Here is a 23,905-nt window from a genome sequence, read left to right on the forward strand (position 1 = left end):
TGAGGGTCACTTTTGAGTTCCAATGGTCAATATTGTTCAAAACAATGATCCAATAAAATAAGTATTGGAGAAAATATCATCCAGATGAAACAAGAACCAGCAGGTTCTGGAAGGCATCCATTTCACTGTGTTTTTCAGAGCAGGCTGGATGTTGTTCTTCAAGGTTGATCTTTACAGATGATGTGTTTGCTCCACGTTGATTAGAAAATGAAGTTTACACATTATAGGAAAAACGATTTATTTTCATAATGCTTTATAGGTTATAAAAATATCTTCTAATGCATTGTCATTTGATCCTCACACACTCTAAGGAGGAAGAAAGGGGCTCTAATACGTTTTTACAGAGGAGGAAACGCAAGTCTTATGGGGGATAATCTGAGTAATAGTCAACTTCTTCCAGTGAAGCATACTATGTTGAACACTAAAGGCTTGTACTGCACAGTGGTCGAGATGGGCGGCTGGCTCCAAAGCTGGACCCGTTACTTCCTACTGTGCATTCTTAGAAAAGTTACTGAAACTTTCCTCAGTTTCCTCATCTGTAAAATGGGATAACAACTACAGTAACTATTATTAGTTATAGAACTGTCAAGATGACCAAGGAAATGTTGACATGTAAAATAATAAGAATGACATTTGCTAGTCAGCCAATCATAACCTTGAAGCTATAAATTGTAGTAGAAAATAAATACAGAAACAAGGCAAATAGTCGTGCTTCTCTAACAATTCATCAGTTGCTTTTTTTTTAAAGTTTCTTGTTCCTATATTGTTTTGATTTCCTTTTCTTTATTCCAGTCCCATTCACTTGATTCCACCTAACATTTAACTCTGAAGCCACACTTTGCTACCCAGTGCACACTTTGCTAAATAAAAAAAAAAAAATTTTTTTTCCATTAAAATATTCTCCTTTGACATTCAATGCACTCAGATGTCATGATGTAAACTCCAACTTATTATTCCAACTATGTTTAGTACTACTCTTCCTCTGTACCCTTATGTCCCAGCTACCTCAGATAAATCACCTTTCAAGATTACACTCTGCTCTAATTTCTCCAAGTGGAAACCCCACAGCCCCCCCAAATTTGGCAATACTCTCAATCCTTCAAGACTTGTTTAGAAGATCAATGATTCATAAAGCCTCCCTTAGTGCCCTTAAGAAGATATTTTATACCCAGCTTTAAGATACTAACTTCTTGATTACAAAATATATTTTCTGCCTGGTATTCTCTTTACTGTTGAATATATTTTATCATCCATACAAGATTACGAAAGAGGGAAACAAGACTGTACAACTGATTAGCTTTTCAGATGGTCAATTTAGCAAATAATCTTGGGCTTCATTTTCCTTATCTAGGTCCTGCAAGTACTTTCCTTCTAAAGGCTCTATGATTGCCCCCCACTGGATTGCCTTTTACTTTTTCATCCACCAAGGAGAATCCTGGCACATTCATTGTACAGGCTCAGAAAAGGTTAGCTATATTCATGCTGAACTTAAAAGAAAATGAATAAAGAGAACAAATTCAAAATGTGATACAAAAGGATCGTGTTTTGTTAAATGGTTTATATATTGTTTTCTGGTCACTTTGCAATTTTGTGTCTGTATCTGTGCTATGAAAAGGTAGGCATTAAAAAAAAGGAGCCAATCACTGTATAATAGAATGCTTTGGAGATTGGGGACATGGTAGAAAATTGGGGACAAACAAGAATATGCTGACTGCATAATTACCATGGGTATAAAGAGTAGTTTGACTATACTATCATGGCGGAGCAAGAATAAGGACGTTATGGCCCCACCCTAGTAAAGACAGAATCTGGGGCAGGTTGAGTTTATTACTCTTACCTCTGAGTGATGCAAGGCGATTAAGAGGGCACTTGCTTCTTTAATTACGCACAAGAAAGTAAGAAACCAGAGGCTATAGGGAAAAATAATGAGATACTATGAGTGTCTACCATTGTCACCTGTATCTGTTATTTTTATTAGCTCTGTTTGATTTATTTTAACGATATAATTCACTTAGAGACACCCACAGTGCAATTAAAACAAATTCATTAATTAAAAAATAATCAGGATAATTCTATATTAACAAAACATGCTGGAATTATGGAACAGGATTGTTTATAAAACACATCCATTGCTATTTTAACAACATATATTTTTTATTTTTCTAGTTTATTAATCCCTTAAGGAGGGCATGGGAAATATTAAATATGTAAGAATGAAGAGTTAGCTCAAGCCCTATTTCTTTTATTCTTTTATATAACAAATATTTATTAGTGTCCCAGCACTGTGATAGATAGAAATGAGCAAAGAGAGGAGACGGTAATGAGGTAAACATGCCACAGAAACTAAGTTGCACCAGTGAAGTTAGACAAAACTTAAAATTTTCAAATCATGCACGTTTAGGATTCAGAAAGCTGAAAAGACTCTATGTATTGAACCTCCCTCCAGAGTTGAAACCTGAAAGGACTTATTTTCATCATTGACCTATATAAACTTCATAACAAGAAAAAGCTGTTATTTACTTCACATCCAAAACATCAATAACCTACTTACCATTACTTTAATAAAAGTAACAGGAAACAAGTATCACATTTTGTAATTTGTTATAGTGTGAGATCAAGGTAAAACCAATCATGGAATTTAAAAAAAAAACATAAAATTTGAAGAAAACACACATTCCTAAGGGGAAAATACAGAATAACTTAAGTGAGTTTTCAAGTAATGTCAAAGACTTCACTTTATTAAATACTGAGAGTCAAGCCCAAGCAGTCTGTTGGACCCATTGAAATATTTTCAATAGAAAAAAATAATGCAAAATAGCAAAGTCAGCATCTCCACTATGTGGGTCATTTTTCCTTTAAAAGTCCAAAAACATTATCCTTCAATTATGTAAACACCTACTTCACATTTATTGGCTATCTTGTTATCTGACATTTGCAATTACGACAACAGTAAAAAAAATCTACTATCTGACTATTTTGCACATTAATGATGTGTGTCTGGCAGTAAAGAATGCCGAGGTACAAGGCAGGAGTAATGTTGACTGTGATGGTAAGGTTATGTGTCAACTTGACTGAGCTACGTTTCTCAGTGCTTTGGCAGTTGTGTAATGATATAATTTGGCAATTATGTGATGATGTCATTTGGCAGTTATGTGATGATGTCATTTGGCAGTTATGTAATGATGTAGTCATCCTCTAGTTTGTGATCTTATGTGGTCATCCTCCATTTTCCCATAATGCTGATTTTTGCATAACAACCTGGTCTTTGGAACCTAACCATGTCGATAAGTGAGGAGTGGGTGTACAGCCACATTTTAATTATCTAGTCAAATGGAATATAATGCATATAAATGACATGTGCATAAAATCAGGTACTAAACCATCTGATTTTCAAATCAGCACACCAAGCTTGAATTATGCAACTAGGATGCACTCAGAGAGAAGTAAAAAGCTTATTTCAGGGCTTAAAAAGTGTTGTATGTAATCACAATATGCCTTCAAGATTTTGAAAAGTGAATTCAAACATAGACAACATGAAAATACCTTGTATTAAATTAACATTGTGAGTTAACCTACCACATTATTTGAGAACAATTTATTGAATTAATAAAGCTTGCATTAGTCATATTTGAATCCACTGTATCAAATCAATAGAATTATTAAAATAACTTGATTGAAAAGTCTTGAAACAACTCATTCTTAACCTACATGTGTCTCCCCATTTCATTGTGGGTCAAAGGTTGGTATTCAGGTGAAGTGGTCGGATGGAGCCAGGGTTTGTGAGTTTTTAATATATAGATTTATATAGATTTCAATATTGGCTTTTAAATAGCTCCTCCCAGGACTTCCTATAAACCTCTCTCAGGTCTCCTAAAGCACGTATTCCCAAAATCCAGAGTCCAGAGTTATTAACGGGGATAACCAGGTATCTCCAGAACCCTGTTCCAGTGCTATCACTACCTTCCTTTCTGATTAGTCACTGATCTATGCCATATTGTTAAATATTCTTAGTATTACCACTTAGGTGGCCTGTTATGTATTAGAAATATCCCTTTTACCTATAGAGAGGCTGTGTATTGAATCTACATAAGTCACTTCTCTTCATTATTACACTTGTTTAGTTTGATGTGTAACAAAAATCAGTTGTCATTTTGTGGTGCAAATATCTCCTAAGGAGAGAAACAACAGAACAGAAGCATTCTGGGTATTTTGGAAGAACAGGAGGGCCCCAAATTCCCATGGGCAACAAGGCAAGAGAGTTGTAAATGGTTCACCTAATTTCTTTTCATTTCTTATTTGCTGTTATAAGCAAAAAGTTTGAGATTACCCAGTTCAAAGTGTAAAGGATCCTATGCAGATTTCTAAATAGAGAAGGCGATATAAAACATGGCTAATCATTTCATAAAATAATGTCTGACTGTAGTAACTTTGAAATCAAGGGCATAAAAGGGAGCACAGTAATAAAAAACCAGTCAGGCCAAATAAAAGCGGGTAAATTTTAACATAAGCAATATGTATAAAATATGTAGCATACTATTGAAAAAAAATGTTTTTCTTTATCATAGTCCAAGTTATACATGCAGAAAAACAAAACAAAAAAATTTTTTTAATTTACCCGTTTGTTGAATTCATGGGATACTTATTTATGTAGATTTACATTCAAATATGGAATATTCAGAATGGATATAACTATTTTTTCTGTTTAAAAATTCTATTTCTGATTAACTTATTTAGTAACATACATGAAACTTGAATTTCTACCAGGGATGTATGCCAGTAATTGATAAATTTGGTTTGTAAAACCTGTTTGAGTTACAAGGTTTAAATTGTGGAAGTCTAGACTGCTGTGTTATTTGAAGGACAAAATTCTTTCAACCTGCAAAATCAAGCAGTTTTGAAAATGTTGGTACACAGATACACAGTATTTCTATTTTCTAAAATTTCTTTTCTAAAAGTACACATACAATATGTTAAGAAAGTATCCACTCAGTAAATCAAACCTCAGCGTATGCATATAATTCAACAGCAATTAAATACATTATAGGATTTACTTTATTTATATGAAACAATCAAAATCAATAAACTTTCAGTGTCATAAGTGTGCCTGAGTATAAGATTAATTCAGAATGGTATAATTTGGGTCATAAAAGGGCCTGTGATTTTAAAGCATTTAAAAAAGACTTTCCTATTTCAAAATGAGAACATATTCCATAAAACTTTAGAAATCAAATATTGGAGAAAGTAAGCCTCCATACTAGAGGACATCCAGTCACCTAACAGGTGGAAAGTGTTTATATAAAGTGTGTACTTCTGTAAGTCAGTTTTTTCTTATGCTAAGAAGAAAACATTTCATTGAACTCAAGTTAGGAAATTATTACACATTTTTATATATCTTTATATAAAAAGTTACAAGTAGCAAGCATATGACAAAGAAATGGAAGAGTAACAGCAGTATCTGAGAATGCATGCTTTTTACAATGTCTAATAAAAAGGATATTTTTCCAACTCAAATATCCATTTCTGACATGCAGGGTATTTTCTCAAACTGTCAATTCACTCATATTGCTAAGTGCTTAATCAAAAAACGTGTCTATTGTAGGGTACCGATGATAAAATACCTGATTTCAAAAACCATTTCTGAAACTCAGTATCTTCCTTTGACATGAAACAAAAAGAAATTTGGGGGGTGTACAGGAAAGGTCCAAAAAAAAAAAAAAAGATTTTTCTTATTGCAATCTAGTAGTTTTCCTCATTACTTTTTGCTGCGTTTAATTGTAACGTAACAATAGATGCTTATCGTCCATAAAACCTCTAGCGGGTGTTTCCAGGGTCCATAGTTTCACTTTTCGTGGTAGCATGTTCATAATCACTCAGGAACGCACTATTCCCAAGCAGTCTATATAATGAAAACAATGTACATGTAACGCAGAGTTCATCCAAAATCGTGTTTTTTTACATATCACACAACGTACAATTATATAACAAAGACGTAAAACAACATAGAAACAAAAGGGGAATTGACAGTAAAAATAAAGTAAGGGTCGTCTGAATCAGGAACTAATTTCTTCTTCAAGTTTCCAGTAAATCTCAAAACGTATTTAGAAACTAAGGAGCACTTGGTGGCCAGCAACCAAATTACGAAATGAACGTATCACTGCGCAGCGGGGATGTCTTGCCGAAGGAATAACAAATGTCTGTAATTCTTAAGTTTGGATAAAGGCAGTGGAATGAATTTAGAAATATGTCCACTTTTCACAATTCACTATAGAATTTCCTTTTCACAGTCCCCATGTTTGTATAAATAGTTCTTCTCTGAAAATAAAACACAGTTAAAACGTTTTCTCTCAATGAAAAAATACATACAAATACATCAATTTATCAAGGTAAGATAGACCGTGGAAATGCATTCACCTAGTTCAAGAACAGCTGAGAAGCTTGAAGGGTTTTGAAGAGATTAGCTGTCAAGCAAATTTAATTGGAGACGAATTACTCTCATATAGGATAGATGATCCAGTGCAAAAAGTAAACCTATTTTATCCTATGATAAATGTAGATGTACACATAGACAACTGGTATTTATGAAACATCTCACATTATCAAGCACTCAAATTTTATATCATAAAATTTGACAAAACATGCTGCATTTAATTCTGATGAGAGAAGCTACACACTCATGCAAAAATAAGAGCGCACACACTGTGTAAGTTCTATCAAATACTGAGTGTACCAGTTACGAGTCAAATATTGCCAAATTAAAAATCAATAAAGTAAGTACCACTTTAAATATGGACTTCAGTTATATTAAAACTGAATATTCATAGTCTTGATTCCTAAAATCTTGGGTTTCTTCTGGCAATTCGTTGAAGAGTTCATTCATTTTAGTATTTTTGCTTTTAAAATGCAATACTTTGATGTTCTTTTTTCATAATACTTTCTTATAATACTTGAGGATAAGAATATTAAAATTCATTTCAAAGACATGTAGGCTAAGAACCATCACTCTATTAGCACTGAATTCATTATATTTCTAACTGTAAAATGTCAAGAAACACATAGTTTAAGGAGTAATGGATAAATAGCACATTCCCTACGAACTACTAAGCAGCTGTAACTGCTACAAAACAAAACAGAATACAACAAAGTGGGAGGCAGAACCAAGGGCATTCGCTTACCTGGAATTTTCTTTTTAGACCCTAGTTGTGTTGTATTCAGATTCATGTTTGCTTAGAGACCCAATGAGGCAGAACCTGGAATGTTATGGCTATTTCATTCAACAAAGTAGTAGTTGTACAAAAAATACATATATGCACACAAATATTTACTTAAAAGCATTCCTAAACTTTCAAAAAAATATAAAAACCTGAAGAAATAATTCTTTTCTCCAACAGCATGCAAAACATATTAAGTCAACTAGAAATACTTTAGGTTTTGAGAATGCATAATTCATTGAGAAAGTATGGGAAATTATAAAACAAACGAAATGCTAATATACATGCAAAACAAAACAGAAATAAACTGGATCTTTAAATTAAAATTTTTTTTAATTTAAATATTCTGTCCTTAAAACTTTTATCATTTTAGTGCCCATAACACAACACAGAAAGTATTGTCTATATGCCAAGGAAAATAAATTAAACTGTTCTATGAATTATAGAAGCATTTAACTATAGATGATGAGTATTTTAGCATTCCATGCCACCATATGCAATTTTTAATGTAAGTATTCTGTTAATGTGGAAGAAAAATATTTTCATTTTAATACCAAAATATGTTATATCTCAAAATATATTATTTTTACATTAAAATTATTCAATAAGATGGGCAAACCATCATGATAAGGCAACTGTTTTCCAAATATCATTTCACATCTTAAAAAATATATAGATGGGAGTGGCATTCATGACCTCCTTTTAAATATGTGAAAGCCAAGCAGCAATAGAAATTTATATCATAAACTAAAACCCATAGTTTTTGTAGAAAGAAATATCGTATGTGTATAGAAATAAATATCTTTGGCTTTGTGTGTGTTTGCTCACACACATATCCGCATCATGTACATCTATGGGATTTAGGAAGAATAAGGATAGTGCTGAGAAGAAAAAAGTTGAGGCACCATGGTCTGAAACACTAGCAAAAAGAGAAACTAAAATATGAAGACAACATAGAACATGATATTCTGGAAGTATTTCAGTCCTCAAGTTATAGTTGTCATCAAAAAATCTATGGATACTGACCGCTGGACGGCTTTATCGTGTCTGGATAGCCTGTGACTCGTGGTCGGTACCTCCTCAATCTCATCAATGTCACAGGCATCTGCAGCGTCTTGCGAGTAGTTGTGTTTCATGACAAGGATATTCCTTCTGCTCACGGGCGGGATGAGGGGTTTGACGGGCTGTGGGGGCATTTCTGTCAATACAGAAGCATCTCTTGTGCTGAGGTTACTGCGGCTGCCTTTAGCGCTGGACAGCTGTGATCCACAGTGATGGTCATGAATGCATTTGGAAGATGACCTCCGCAGTTTATGGTAATTTTCAAAGTCATCTGGCACATCTGCAAAGTCAGCTGCAGCCCCCGTCCCTCTGAGAGTGCATAACTCGTAATGTGGAGGCTCAAACACCTCCTGGAACACCGTCTGGTCAAAGTCTGATTTCCTCTGGACATATTTCTTACGAGGCTGTTTGATCTGCACAATGACAGAGATGATGATAAGGATGATGACGATGCAGGAAGTCACGCCAATGACAGTCCCACTTGTGTTGGTCAGCTGGTCCAGGAGATTGGCTTTCCTTTTTTCTACAGGTTGAGGAGAGTGAAAACCACAAACAGAACAGAACAGAAACAGACCACCACACATTAAAAATTACAGTTAAAGTGAATATTCAGAACTTTAAAATGAAAAAGGCTAAGCCTAGTTTTTATAGACTTAAAGAAGCATGAATTAAAAAAAAAAATTAACAAAGTTTCAATTTTCAAGAGGGCCCCATCTTCCAGCCTTGAAAATAGCTTTCCAATTGTCCAGCATTGCATCCCTGCTATAAAACATATGCATGTGCACGCACACACACTTACATGTTTGGAAAAGGTCTTCTAAGACCTTTAGCATGACATTTGGGAATGAAATGGCAATTTTTTAAACAATACATTATTTTCTTCTCATAGGTATAAGGAAACCTATCAATTCCACTATTTGAAATATGAATATCCCCATACCGCTCTATATCAACAGAATAAAGGCCAAAACCACATGATCAGCTCAATAGACACAGAAAGTGCATCTGAAAAAATCTAGTACCCCCTCATGATAAAAACATTCAAAAACTAGGAATAGGAGGGGCATCTTTGATGTGATAAAGGGCATCTTAAAAATCATAATTAATGGTGATAAGTTGAATGCTTTCTCCCTAAGGTCACAAACAAGACAAGGATGTCCACTCTCACACTTCCATTCAACATTGTATTGGAGGTTCTAATAGGGCAATCAGGCAACATAATAAAATAAAAGACACAGATTGGAGAAGAAGTAAAGCTATCTCTATTTTCAGATGACATAATATTATATAGAAGATCATAAGGGATCCAGTAAAATGTTATTAGAACTAATAAGCTATTTGAGCATGGTGGCAAGATATACAATAAATACGCAAAAATCAATTCTATTTCTCTACACTAGCAACGAAATTAACAATTTAATATACAATAACATCAAAAATAATGCAATGCTTAGGAATCAATTTAACAAAAGAAGTACCAACTTAAACTACCATTTTTTAAAGTAATTTAAAAAGACTTAAGTAAATGGGAAGACATCCCATATTCATGGATCAAAAGATTTAATATTATTAAGGTGCTGATACTCCCCAAATTGATATGCAGTTCAGTGCAATCCCTATCAAAATCCCAGCTGACTTCTTTGCAGAAATTGACAAGCTGAATCTAAAGTTTGTACGGAAATTCAAAGGACCTAGGATAGCCAATACAGTTTTAAAAAAGGACAATTTTGGAAGACTCATACTTCCCTATTTCAAACCTTACTACAAAGCTACCATAGTCAAAACAATGTGAAACTGTCATAAGTATAGATATATAGATAGTGGAATATAATTGAGAGTCCACAAATAAACTCACACATCTATGGTCAACTGACAATGGTGCCAAGACTATCCAATAGAGAAAGAATAGTCTCTACATCAAATAGTGCTGGGACCAGTGGATATCCACATGCAAAAGAACGAAGCTGGACCCCTTTCTCACACCATTTGCAAAAATTAACTCAAAATAGATCAGAGACTTAAATGTAAGAGCTGAACATATATAACTCTTAGAAAAAAACATTGGCATAAATCTTCATGAGCTTAGGTTAAGAAATAGTTTCTTAGATATAGCAGTAACAGTACAAGCAACAACAAAAAATAGATAAATAGGATGTCAATAAATTTAAAAACTTGTGCAACAGGAGACACTAAGAAGAGAAGTGAAAAAGTCAACCTAGAGAAAGGTTGGTGGTTGGAACCCACCCAACGACTCCATGGGAAAAAAGACTAGGTGATCTGTTCCCATAAAAATTACAGCCCAGAAAACCCTACAGTGCAGTTCTACACTGTAATATAGGGTCGCTATGAGTTGGAATCGACTCGACACCACACAACAACAACAGAGTATGGGAGAAAATCCTTAAAAGTTATGTATCTGATAAGCGTCTGGTAACTAGAATACATAAATACTCTTACAACTCCACAACAAAAAGACAACCCAATTAAAAAATGGGCAAAAGATCTAAAAAGACTTTTCTTCAAAGAAGATATAGGAACGGCCTACATGCGTATGAAAAGATGCTCAGTGTCATTAGTTATTATGGAAATGCAAACCAAAACCACAATGAAATAACACTTCATCCCACTACAAGCTACCAGTTGCCATTGAGTGGATTCTGACTCAAGGTGACCCCATGTGTGTTAGAGTAGAACTGCTCCATAGGTTTTTCAATATTTGATTTATTGGCCATAGATCTCCAGGCCTTTTTTTCTGAGGCATCTCTGGGTAGACTCAAAACCCCAACCTTTCAGTTAGTAGCTGGGCACATTAACTATTTGGATGACACAGGGACTCCCAAGTTCACCCCACTAGAATGGCTATAATAAAAAAGACATAATAACAAGTGTTGGAAGGGATGTGAAGAATTTGGAAACCTCATACTCTATTGGTGGGTATTTCTGTTGCATCAGCTTCAGAAATCATTCTGGCGGTTCCTCCAAAGGTTATATGTAGAGTTTCCATAAATAAAAAAAAAAAAAAAATTTTTTTTCATATGACCTAGTAATTTTGCCCCTAGGTGTATGCCCCAGAGAAATGAAAACATATGTCCACACAAAAACTTCTACATGAATGCTCACAGAAGCATTATACCTAATAGCCCAAAAGTGGAAACAACCCAAATGTACATCAACTGATGAAGGGATAAACAAATGGTATGATGGTATGAAATAAATGGTATGATGCATGGTATATCCATACACTGGAATATTATTCAACAGCAACTAGGAATGAAATACTGATACATGCCACAACATGTGTGGTCCTTGAAAACAGTACACTAAGAAGCCAGTCACAAAAACAAAACAAACAACAACACAAACATATGTTTAAGATTCCCTTTACATGAAAGGTTCAGGATAGGCAAATCTAGAGATGCAAGGTAAATTATTTGTTGCCTAAGACTGGGCTGGGGGGGAGGGAAGAAATTAGAAGTGGCTGCTAGTGGGTATCAATTTCTTTTTAGTGTGATAAAAATGTTCTAAAAATGACTGTGGCAACGACTGTACAACTCTGAAAACACTAAAAACTACTGACTTATACATTTTAAATGGGTGAATTATATGGTATGTGAATTATCTCAATAAAACTTCTATATAAATGATTAAAGTGATACGTGATTATTATTATAATTATCAGCTTCCTATACTTATTGTTATTAACATTGTTCTTTTTGCTGTTATTTAGCAGTCCTGCCTTTCTTTTCTGTTCTTTCTGGAGAACCAAAGCTAATGTTTTTCCTAACCCACATGCAGCAGGGTGTTAAAATAAAACTAAACCAACAATTAAACAATAAGTCTAATGACAGTTTAAGAGTGCTTTCAGGTGTCATTTTCTCTTTGCAGTGGAAAGATAGTTCTCTCCCCTTGTGGTTTATTATTTGATAAAAAATAAAAATGGAACAAATGAGGAAATGTTTCCTATCTGAATTAAATTTGAATGTGGCTTTGCCCCCATTTTGAGGCTGTTTCTCTGTGCAGTGTACAGTGACCAGTTTACTTTCATTTCTGCCCTGAAATCTCATCAGTTTTGCTGTGTTCAGAAGTTCATAATGCATTCCAATTCACATTTTCTTGATTACCATCTCATGTCAAATACCCCCTACATTCATAGGCACAGCATCACATTAGATGAACAAAACCGAGAGTGACCACTAATCATTAAAATCCTTTCATGACCTAATTATTCCTCACTTTAAATTTTTTGTTCATTTTTTTCTTTCATTAATGGAATACATGTTGAATCACTGAGTCTGTCTGAATTGAGTGTGTCCCTCTGGGATCTGTGCGTAGGAGTGGTGGGATGCATATGTCCCTCTAAACTCTGGGGATAGGGCTGGTGGGATGCATATGTCCTGTTGGCCTCTGGGATACAAATGTCCCTGTGGACTCATGTACAGGTTTACTGATACCCAAATACCCTTACAGAATGCACAATACCCTTTAAAAACAGTAATTTGCAGCATACACCTATTTATTCCATTTCAAATGGTTGTACAGGTTCCCTCATGATGGCAGCATGTACTGAAAGTGGGAAAGCAACTTCTCAAAAAACCTGAGAGATGGAAAATGTAGGTGGTCAAACCTATATCTCATCACTCAGGAAAGGATTAGCAGTGCTGTATTAAGATCCTTCATGAACTATTTAATTTCTATCTATTCAGAAATTGTTCCTTGTACACAAAACTAACCATCACCAATGCCCCACGATCAAAATAGTTGAAGCAGGACCTGCCCTCCTTATTGACAGTCTGAAACCACAGCTACTATTACAATGTTTTTTCTGCTTCTAGCCACAGAGGGCATTTTAATAGATGATATTGGACTTTACACATGAAAGAGTTATCTGTTTCTCTTCATTTGCAAATTGTTTAATATTGGATCTTAATAAAAGAATATATCTGGCTCTTCTAATTTAACTAAAACATACAACCTTTAGAACTCAGCCAAGGATTCCTGTCTCTATAAATCAACCTCTGTCTTTAGCTGAGAGAAGCAGAGAGGGGCTTGGAAGGTATTTTCACTGGGGGAAAAAAAAAAAGATTTTAGCAGCAAAATTGAAGTTAAGTGGCAGAAAGTACTCGAAAGCACAAATGTTCCTTCAATACACTTTGTCTTCAGTGTGTGTGAACAATGTCCAATGAGGACAAACAGGAATAGCTGAGAGGTACCTGAGGACAGACGGGGAAAGGGTACCTGGATGAGAGCGAACTAACAAACTCCACTAAGCTCTGATTTCCCTCTTCCTGGCTCTGTAGGTTCTAATAGAGAGAAAGGTCTTAAATACCGCATGAGTAAAGGCAAAGAAAAATGCTTACTAATCAATTACAAAACACGCACAGAGCTCATAAAACTCCCTATCGTTGTGGTTGTTGGGTGCCATTAAGTTGATTCTGACTCGCAGCAGCCCCACGTGACAGAGTAAAGCTGCCCTATAGCGTCTCCAAAGCTGTCATCTTTATGGCAGCAGATCACCAGGACTGTCTCCTGCGGAGCTGGTCGTGGGTTCGGTCCACCAACTTTTCAGTTAGCGGTCGAGTGCTTACCCATTGCACCACCAGGGCTTCTTTAAAAGCACTGTATGCTCTATTTCTAAGGGTGCTGGATACATATCAACATTGAAATAAACTTCCCCACTCCACCCTACAGGCAGGAAAGTTTTTGAGTCTCAAGGACTAATCATTACCTTTACAGTGATTTTCATCCCAAGGATACACGCAGTTCTGGAGCCCATTACAGACCAATGTGTTGTTAATGCACATGTTACTATGGCAGAAGAAGGTATTGCCTTCACAGGGAGCTAAAAACCACAAACAGAAGAAAAGAAAAAAAAGGTATCATTTATGCTCAGAAGAAAATCGCTCACATTTCAAACCTAAAAGCAAAAAGATGAGAATGACCGTTTGCCTTTACATTGAGATAAACAACCTGACATGAGATTCTCCAAAGTGTTCAGTTGTGGTGATTATTTTTTGTGTTAGCAACAAAGCTGGCATTCCTCTACAGTTGCTCAGTTTAGAAAGCTGGCACAGGGTGCTTTCTACTGTAAAAATGAAGTACATTATCCACACAGGTTTTTTTTTTTTTCCTGATCTATTCATTAGCAGGAAACCCTGGTAGCATACTGGTTAAGCGCTACAGCTGCTAACCAAATAAATGGTCAGCAGTTTGAATCCACCAAGTGCTCCTTGGAAACTCTACAGGGCAGCTCTACTCTGTCCTATAGGGTCACTAGGAGTTGGAATTGACTTGATGGCAGTGGGTTTGGTTTTGGTTTTTGGATTCATTAGCAAATACTGTTAAGTGCCTACCATGCACATAACATTATGTTTGGTACTGAAATTCCAAATGCACAAATTTGCTACCACTGTGCATATAGATTTAATTGAAATACTGCAATAATTTGAAAAAAACATCTGCTCAGCAAGTACAAATTAAGAAAAGTATGTAATAAACCAAACCCTATAATGTCATTTATGAATATGAAAAAAAAAAAAATCATGGGATTTCAGGACCAGGAAGAAATTAGTCCTGAAGGACATAAGAAAAATCTACAACATACGCATCCACATTGAACACATATACAGTAACAAAATTAGTCTACATGCATTCCACACATTCTAGTGACTTTAGGTACGATGGCCCATGATCTCCAAATTAAAATGCACATTTAGGGCACTGGGGGGTAAAAGAAGAATCCAGAAGGTATGAAATTTGGTTAGCTAATTAGGATAAAAAATGAGCAGTTAACACAGCAAGGTAAAAGTTTACATATGGTTTCAATATTAGAAAATTATATTTCTTTCACTATTAGAGTAACAGGGATATTTAAAACAGTCTCTGTTCTGGGTGGAGTATTACTGAATTATGACATAATTCACAGAGACTGCTTGGCAGTTAACTTTTGTTTTACCTTTGTAATCACTCCATAAATCTCAGAAAATATAATTTTAGTGTTTCTTTTTTTTTTCCTGCTACAATATTTCGGCCACCCTTTTAAGCATAGGCATTCTAGAAAAACCTACATACGAAACACATAATTTATAGTGGTTAATTAATGAGTAAAAATGTATTGTTGTTGCTGCATGTCATCGAGTCAATTCTGACTCACAGTGACCTCGTATGACAGAATAGAACTGTCCCATAGGGTTTCCTAGGCTGCAGTCTTTATGGGAGCTGACTGCCAGGTCTTTTTTCCCCCACAAAGTGGCTGGTAGGTTCAAACCAACGACCTCGGTTAGGAGCTGAGTGCTTAACCATTCTACCATCAGGGCTCCTAAAGATTTATTAATGTTCAATATTATCTAAACACTGCTACCTTATTATAAAGAGCCCCAATGGCTCAGTGGTTAAATCTCTTAGTTACTTACCAAAAGGTTAGCGTTTCAAATACACCAGCTCTTGGACAGGAGAAAGATGTGGCAGTCTGGTTCCATAAAGATTATAGCCTTGGAAACCCTATGGTGCAGTTCTACTCTGTCCTATAGGGTCACTAGCAGTTGGAATCAACTGGACAGCAATGAGTTTGTTTGTTCTTTTAACAATCACGCTATAAAGGATTACGTACTTTTGAAATTTTATAGTGCAGATGATTTAGAAGGTTACCTTCTTTAATGTACTTGTTATATTAGCCCAAACTTTCAGGAATATACTTAGTATATTTATAACATACCTAGAAGAATCCTTTTAAAAAGCAAAATAGGCAAATCCTGAAAATCAAAAGAAAGGCAAACGTAGCTAACTCAAGCAAAAGGGATAGATCCCTCCTGGCTAACCACACACTCTCCCCTTCCAGCGCCTCTGCTGTAATAATTTAAGAGGATTTCTTCTTTCTTCTGCTCTGATTTGACTTCAGGTTTCTGATTAGAGATTAAAAAAAAAATGTAGTAGTTATCTTGGGGAAAAAAAAAATACTGAAGAGTAAAAGTATGTGGTAATCATTTCAAAAAGAAAAGGATCATGCTTAACCCTTTACCAGACTAGCGATTTGTTAAGCACCATACAAAACTTGTATATTGTCAATTTTAACAATCTGCTATGGTATTGCAAAAATATGCTTTTTAGTAAGGAACTAAATTTGCATTTTAGTTGTCAACCATAATGGCTTTTGCAAAACTGATTTGGTCTGTTAAGCAGATGATGGATGCTGTCAAAATGTGTACACAGAGCAAAAAGATGTTTTCTGCATATAGATGTGAATGTCTGCAAAGCGTTTACATACAGAGGTAAAAACCACTCAATTACCGAATAGACTGCAGTGGTTTTGAAAGTAGAGTTATTCATCAAGTAGAGAACACCTTGAAAAGAGCATATATATTTTTTGACCTTCCGTAATGAGTTAAGAAAACCATTACTATTAAATAGGATGGGCTAATGAAAAAGTTTAAACATGTAAATACCTAAGTAAAAAAGGTATCGCACTTTGTAATACGTGAACTAAAACAGTATGCTGGTAAGATCATTGTGCTTTGTATTCCAGATACTCCAGGTGTGACTTCATTGGTCTCTGCTGATGAGTAGTTGTGAAAATGTCTTATAAACTGTAAATCTGTATCAGTTATTTTTAAATGTTAGTGGCTTGACTGGGACTGCAGATAGTACAAGGATGCCAATAAATCACAACCCTGGCACATTTCTTTATATTAAATAATTATGCAAATATGAAAACTGGAATCATTCTACCTTCTCTTTTTTTTATCATTCTAGATATTATTTCATATCTTTATCCCTTACTTTTGCTAATATCCATACAGTTTCTATGAAAATGACAAACTAAAAAAAAAAAAGCCCAAATTAGAAAATAAACCGATGATAATGAAATGTTTTTAACTCAAAAATGTTTGGGGGATATTTATTTTAATAACTTTCCTAACACATCTTCCTCCAAACCCTCAATCTAGAACACTAGTCATTCACATCACTAAAAATCAATCCCTGGTGCTAAACTGATGATCCCCTTCTATGATTCAACATGTGGTTTTAAATCGGTTCCGCTGGTACACGAAGTAAGCACAATGACAAGTAAATACAACTAATTAACTTTACAACTTGCAGAAATTAATGTTTCTCTCCTCTTGCTTTCCTGAAAGTCATTGTATGGATTTAGTAATATATTTGAATGTGAAAACAAAGTCAATGATACACCAGAGACCTCCAGCTGCAAGCTCTTTGGTTTTATGTTGCTACACTAGTTACATGTGTAAAAAAACAAAAGATGAGTTTATAACTAGTATGCCTTTTTTTTTTAATAGCCAAGCAAACAAACAAACAAACAAAATCTGCTTCTAAGATACGTCTAGGACTTTCTAGAAGCTAAGACTTTCTGGCTAAGTGATTTTTATATCTAGGAGAGTACCTTCCTTTGCTACCTTCATTTTCAGTGTAAAATATCATCAAAAGTTCAATTCTCAAAAAAAGAAGCAGAAAACAGAATTTATGCATGTTAAATACAATAACAAATGCAGATTTTAACATGTGCTTGTACTACTTAGTAGAGGAAGGTTTAGCTGTGTACGGTATTTAGTTGTGGTATTCCTCTTTAACAAGACTATCAAGAGAGCACATATTTTTGAAAACCAAATAGTAAAGACAGACTCAAGTTTCATCTTGGAAAGCAATGTATAAAAGAGAATAGATCTTGGCCTTTTGGCATCAATGTAACATCCAGGAGTGTTTTTCCAAAGTTCTTAGTGATCCTATGGAATTGAGACTAGGGTAAAAACGAAAATATTGTCCCATAACTGTGGTAACACAATTTTCGGAAGAGGCACCTTTGAACCAGATTTTGAGATTATGTACAGGTACTTCAATTTTAAATTCCATTTAAAATGTCCATTAAAAAAAAATCCATTGGCATCGAGTCACTTCCGACTCATAGCAACCCTTCATAAAGGCAGAGTAGAACTGCCCCATAGGGTTTCCAAGGAGCGTCTGGTGGGTTTGAGCAGCTATACCTCTTAACCACTATGCCAACAGGGTTTCCAAAAATGTCCATGGTGAACATTTATTCAAATATTTCATGACAGATTTTTTGGAACCACAAAATTTAGTAGACCACTTTGCTATAGAGAGGCAAAACTGTTTTCTGGATCATTAAGATTGAGATAAATGGTACACAACTGCCTATCATCGTTTCAGTGATCCTCAGGGCATGTACCCATCAGAAGGCTCAGGAGCCTTGTGGTAATAAAAAAAAAAATCAAAATCAAAACCGAAACTTTGGAAAGTGTTGCCCCAGTGTTCAAAAGCTGTTTTAGGGATAAAATTCTTAAGAAAACATAGAATACTATGGAGAATTACTTAAGATATAAAGTATAAAAAGTAAACAAGTTGTTGTAATTATCAAAACACACCAACACACACACATGGAAAATTTTACTAGAAATATATAAACTAAAATGTCAGCAATGGTTATTTCTAGGATTTTCTCCAATTATATTTAGCTTTTATTGAGAAATTTTCCATACATATAAAGTGTCGCGTATACATATAAATACATACACAGATACAGGGTTCCTTCTATAGTCAGAAAAAATGTTAATGAAAAACATGCTAAATGTTAATCCAAAAAAAGTCAGTTTTATATTTCAGAATTTTGAAACAGTAAAATCATAGTTTTTACAAAACATCCATAATTTACTATTTCAGAACACTTAATTGTGTTCATGTGGAACCTGTACATAGAACAAAAGGCAGTCATTTGAATAGAACAAAGGGATACTGTTTGGTTTAAAATCAGAAAAGCTTTGCTTCAGGATTGTATCCTTTCACCACACTTAGTCTGTACGCTGAGGAAATAATCCAAAAAGCTGGAAAATAGGAAGAAGAACGTGACATCAGGACTGGATGAAGACTCATTAAGAACCTACGACATGCAGATGACACAACCTCGCTTGCCGAAGGTGAAGAGGACTTGAAGCACTTACTAATGAAAATCAAAGACTACAGCATCCATTATGGGTTACAGCTCAACATAAAGAAAAAATCCTCACAACTGGACCAATAAGCAATATCATGATAAACAGAGAAAATATTGAAGTTGTCAAGGATTTCATTTTATTTGGATCCACAATCAACACCCACAGAATCAGCAGTCAAGAAATCAAATGACACATTGCATTGGGCAAATCTGCCGCAAAAGACTTCTTTGATGTGTTAAAAAGCAAAAACGTCTCTTTGAGGGCTAAGGTGTGTCTGGCCCAAGCCATAGTGTTTTCAGTCACCTCATATGCATGTGAAAGCTGGATAAGGAATAAGGAAGACCAAAGAAAAATCGATGCATTTGAATTATCTATCGTGTTGGCAAAGAATACTAAGTATTCCATGGACCGCCAGAACGAAGAAATCTGTCTTGGAAGAAGTACAGCCAGAATGCTCCTTAGAGGCAAGGATGGCGAGACTTTGTCTCACTTAGTTTGGACATGTCATCAGGAGGGACCAATCCCTGGAGAAAGATATCACGCTTGGTAAAGTAGAAGGTCACGGAAAAAGAAGGAGTGAGGTGGATTGTCACAATGGCTACAACAATGGGCTCAGACATAAGCAATACTTGAGCAGATGGTGCAGGACCAGGCACATTTTGTTCTGTTATACATAAGGTCGCTATGAGTTGGAATCAACCCGATGACATGTAACAATATTAAATAATTTACTACATATAAAAATTGTTAATGACTTTTATAAATTATTTTACTGAATACTGCTTCATTGCTTTCTTTTAGGTTCCATTTTTAAATACGCTCATAGTCCAGTGCTGACCACAAGGTGGCGAGCTTACACCAGACATCAGTGAAACTGTGTTTCCACCCTTCATCATGTTTATTAAACCAGGAATGCATCTTGCAGAAACAACATTTTTCCCTTAATATTACTGATCCTTTAAAGAAACAAATTATTTAGAAGGAGGTGGCCAAAAGTATTTTAAGCATATTAAGTAAAAGAAGGCAAAAGCAACGACATCCCCAACACAAAAAATAAAAGGTTTTTGTGTTTTCCATAATAAAGAATGTTGTTGCTGTTAGGTGCCTTTGGGTAAATTTTCACTCATAGCTACCCCATGTGACAGATTAGAACTGCCCCCCTGGAGTTTTCTAGGCTGTAATCTTCATGGAAGCAGATCACCAGGTCTTTTTCTCTGAGGAGCCGCTGTGAGGTTTTGGACCACCAGCCTTTCAGTTAGCAGCCAAGTGCTTAACCATTGCACCACCTGGGCTTCTTTAATAACGAATAATAATACATAGATTTTAAAATGACAAAGGTCTAATCATAGATCTCCCCTTATTTTTCAGTGCTTGTCTCACATATTGAAATTTTTTTTTCAATTCTGTAATTAAAAGATTTTTGATTTATAATTGCTATTGTAATGTTTTGACCACTAAATCCCATTCTTGACCCAGGCTTTATAGTTTACAAAACTATCATTGGTTATCTAGTTGGAAGTCAAAGAACATCATAGTTCAAGAAAAATTTGGAAATACAAGCGATGCTTGATAATGTTATTCTTAAAAAAAAAAATAACGCACGCATTACATCACCTAAACAAATGCTTGGGGCTTAGGGTCAGATGACCACACACACACACTCATACACACCCTCACACATTCATTTACACTCACTCAAACACACATATTCTCACAATCACACTTTCGCACACACTCACGCTCGCTTACCCACTCACATAGAGACTCACACTAATATGCACACACATGCTTATATCTTTGGGTCTTCTCCTGCTTTTCCTTATTCCTCCTCATTTCCCCAAGCTTCACTTTGAACAGAAATGCTCCAGAACTGTGTGGAGACTCAGCAGAGCAAGGAAGCATCTCCTTGCTTCATTTCTTGAATTCAAGTTTTATCAGCCTTGAAGATACTGATTTATTAAAACTTTCTGGTACTCAATATGCTCTAGAGTCTTTCTCTGAGAGATGGAAATAATCATTAGCATTATTATAAATATGTAAATGTGATACATATCTACATAGATATTTTGGCAATGAATTCACATTGAAGAGCAGAATCTAACATATCTGAAAACTCAATTACTTTTACTCAATGATAATTTTGATCAATTCAAGTGACACAGGCAATATTTTCTCCTGCTTCTCAGGCCACTCTGCTGGCCTGTCCTGACCCTTCAGTCAGCTCCCCGGGGTGTCATCAGCCCCTTCTCTCTGTCCACATCCGTTCCTGGGTGTTCTCAGTCTGACTCAGAGCCTGGATGTTCTTCTGACTCGCAGGTTTGTACTTCGGCTCTGACCTCTGGTCTGAGAGTCAGAATAACACTGCAATTTACTTCCTACAGAATGTCTCCACTTGGAAGTCAAATTAACATCTCAAATGCAATGTGGCCAAGTGGCCTTAATCAAAAACAATTGATTATCACTGTGTTCCTCTCAACCACTCCTCCCCACCTAAATTCTACCCCCTCAGCTGTTCAGGCTAAAGACTCAGGGTCATTCTTCATCCCTTTTACCCCCCAGACACCCAAGTATAGACTGGCTGTATCAGCTCTATCTCAAATCCAAGCTCTTCTTAACATCGTGTTGTGGGTTGAATTGTGTCCCCGGATGGTCTACCTCTCAGTATCTGCGAACATGACCATATTTGGAAACAGGGTCTTTCCAGATGTAATCAAGCTAAGTTGAGGTCTTTAGGGTGGACTCTAATCTGACTGGTGACCTTTCAAGAAGGAAAAAAAAAAAAAATACACGAAGACACACAAGGAAACTGCTACGTGATGACAGAGGAAAACACTGGACTGATGTGTCTACAGCCAAGGAACGCCAGGATTGCTGGCAGTGCCAGAAGCTAAGAGAAAGGCGGTGGCACAGATTTTCCTCTAGAAACTTTAGAGAGAGCATGGCCTGGCAGACACCTTGATTTCGTACTTCAAGCTTCCAGAACTGTGAGAGAATAAACTGCAGTTGTTTTAAGTCACCTAGCTTGTGGTACTCTGTCTCTGCAGTCACAGGAGACTCAAACACATCTATGCGACTGCTACAACTGACCACTCTCATCTGTCCCCAACAGGTCTCCTACACTGACCCACAGACACAAGGGCCAGAGTGATCAGGAGTGCTTTAAAGTGTGACTCAGACCACGTTTCACCCTGTGTAGAACAAAAGCTTCCCAATGACGTTAGATTAAATTCCAAACTCATTAGTGTCCCTGAAACACAGTCAGAGATCTCCAATCTCAGGACTTTCTGCTTACTCAAAACTGTCACCCACCTTCCTGCTGAACTCACATTTTACCCACCATTACCACAGGGCACCATGTCCTCATCCCTCACCACCACATTACTCCCCCATAACAAATACCAGGACTTGAGCCTATCTTCTTTGTATATTTAATTAACTTGCAGATGCATTGTTTCATTCAGTATGAAGAAAGGCAAAAGACTTGTTTTGTTCATCACCATATCACTGGTGCTTAGAACAACACTGGAAACCTTGCTGGCATAGCGGTTAAGAGTCTGGCTGCTAACCAAAAGGCTGGCAGTTCGAATCCACCAGGTGCTCCTTGGAAATCCTATAGGGCAGTTCTACTCTGTCCTATAGGGTCGCTGTGAGTTGGAATCGACTCAACAGCAACAGGTTTTTTTTGTGTTTTTTTTTTTTTTTTAGAACAACATTATCCACTTGGTAGGAGCTTAATAAATACCTGTTGACTGACTAGCATCAGAACAAAAAGTCTTTATGCATTAGGGCAATACATATCAAATGCTATCTTCTCACTAAATTCTCACAATAATTTTAGTTTCTAAGAAACAGCAAAACTTTTCTTAATGAACTTGAAGAGATAAAATACTAAGACATTGTAGGTATCAATTATGAGTAAGAATCTGGGTATAGGTTAAAAATATATACCTTGCAGCTAAGTACTGGTTTTAACTGTGATATTCTAACTACAGAAACAGGAAATGTGAAAAACCATATAAAATTTATTTGGCCATCAGAATTGTCCTCAATACTTTTTTTTTTTTTGAAATGAAGAGAAAAACTTGCCTCCACCACCATACCTTAAACTTAAAGTGGCCTTCAGGCTATGCAAGTACAGTAAATGACATTTTATTTGAAAAAATGTTGCCAAAATTTTAAGTCACAAATAGATTTGAACACCTTCTCATCATCTCATTTATCATCTTTGCATGTTTTTTGAAAAGTCAATATCTGCTTCCAAAGCTCTGTTCCAATATGCCTAAATTACTAGTCAAAATACCCAGTATTATTGAGTAATATATACCTTAATTTCTTTTTTTAATACAAGAAATTCTGTGTAAAATTTCAGTTTGATCTCACATTTATTAGATTTTTCCCACATCTATCTGTTAAAATTGCACATTCTTAGTGTTCCAAAAGACATCAGATTAAGAAAAGAGAAATGTCTTCATGTGAAAATTACATTCCATAGAGGCAATTTCTTTCCTCACATAAGGTGTGTATGACATCCAAATTTATCAATTATTTTCTGATTTCAAGACACCTTTATACATTTTTATAACACTATTATGTCTGTTTTGGTTAGTTGTGCAACAATTTATTCATAGTGTGCAATTGGACATGACGATAGTTACAATAAAGAGGATTTTACATTTC

The 23,905-nt window shown here is 35.5% G+C and overlaps 1 protein-coding gene across 1 annotated transcript in view; it reads right to left on the reverse strand.

Annotated features, from left to right (window-relative positions):
* Positions 1-6,276: 6,276 nt before the first annotated feature.
* NETO1 (neuropilin and tolloid like 1) overlaps positions 6,277-23,905 on the reverse strand; it is a 164,768-nt gene continuing 147,139 nt past the window's right edge. The window contains exons 8-11 of the mRNA XM_049900718.1: positions 13,996-14,109; positions 8,235-8,793; positions 7,173-7,247; positions 6,277-6,312 (exon numbers count right to left, since the gene is read on the reverse strand). Of these exons, the coding sequence (XP_049756675.1) occupies positions 7,187-7,247; positions 8,235-8,793; positions 13,996-14,109 (734 nt within the window). The 3' untranslated portion in view covers positions 6,277-6,312; positions 7,173-7,186. The remainder of the gene's footprint in view (positions 6,313-7,172; positions 7,248-8,234; positions 8,794-13,995; positions 14,110-23,905) is intronic.

The sequence above is a fragment of the Elephas maximus genome, chromosome 11 (genome assembly GCF_024166365.1).
Source record: "Elephas maximus indicus isolate mEleMax1 chromosome 11, mEleMax1 primary haplotype, whole genome shotgun sequence".
Classification (NCBI taxonomy): Eukaryota; Metazoa; Chordata; class Mammalia; order Proboscidea; family Elephantidae; genus Elephas; species Elephas maximus.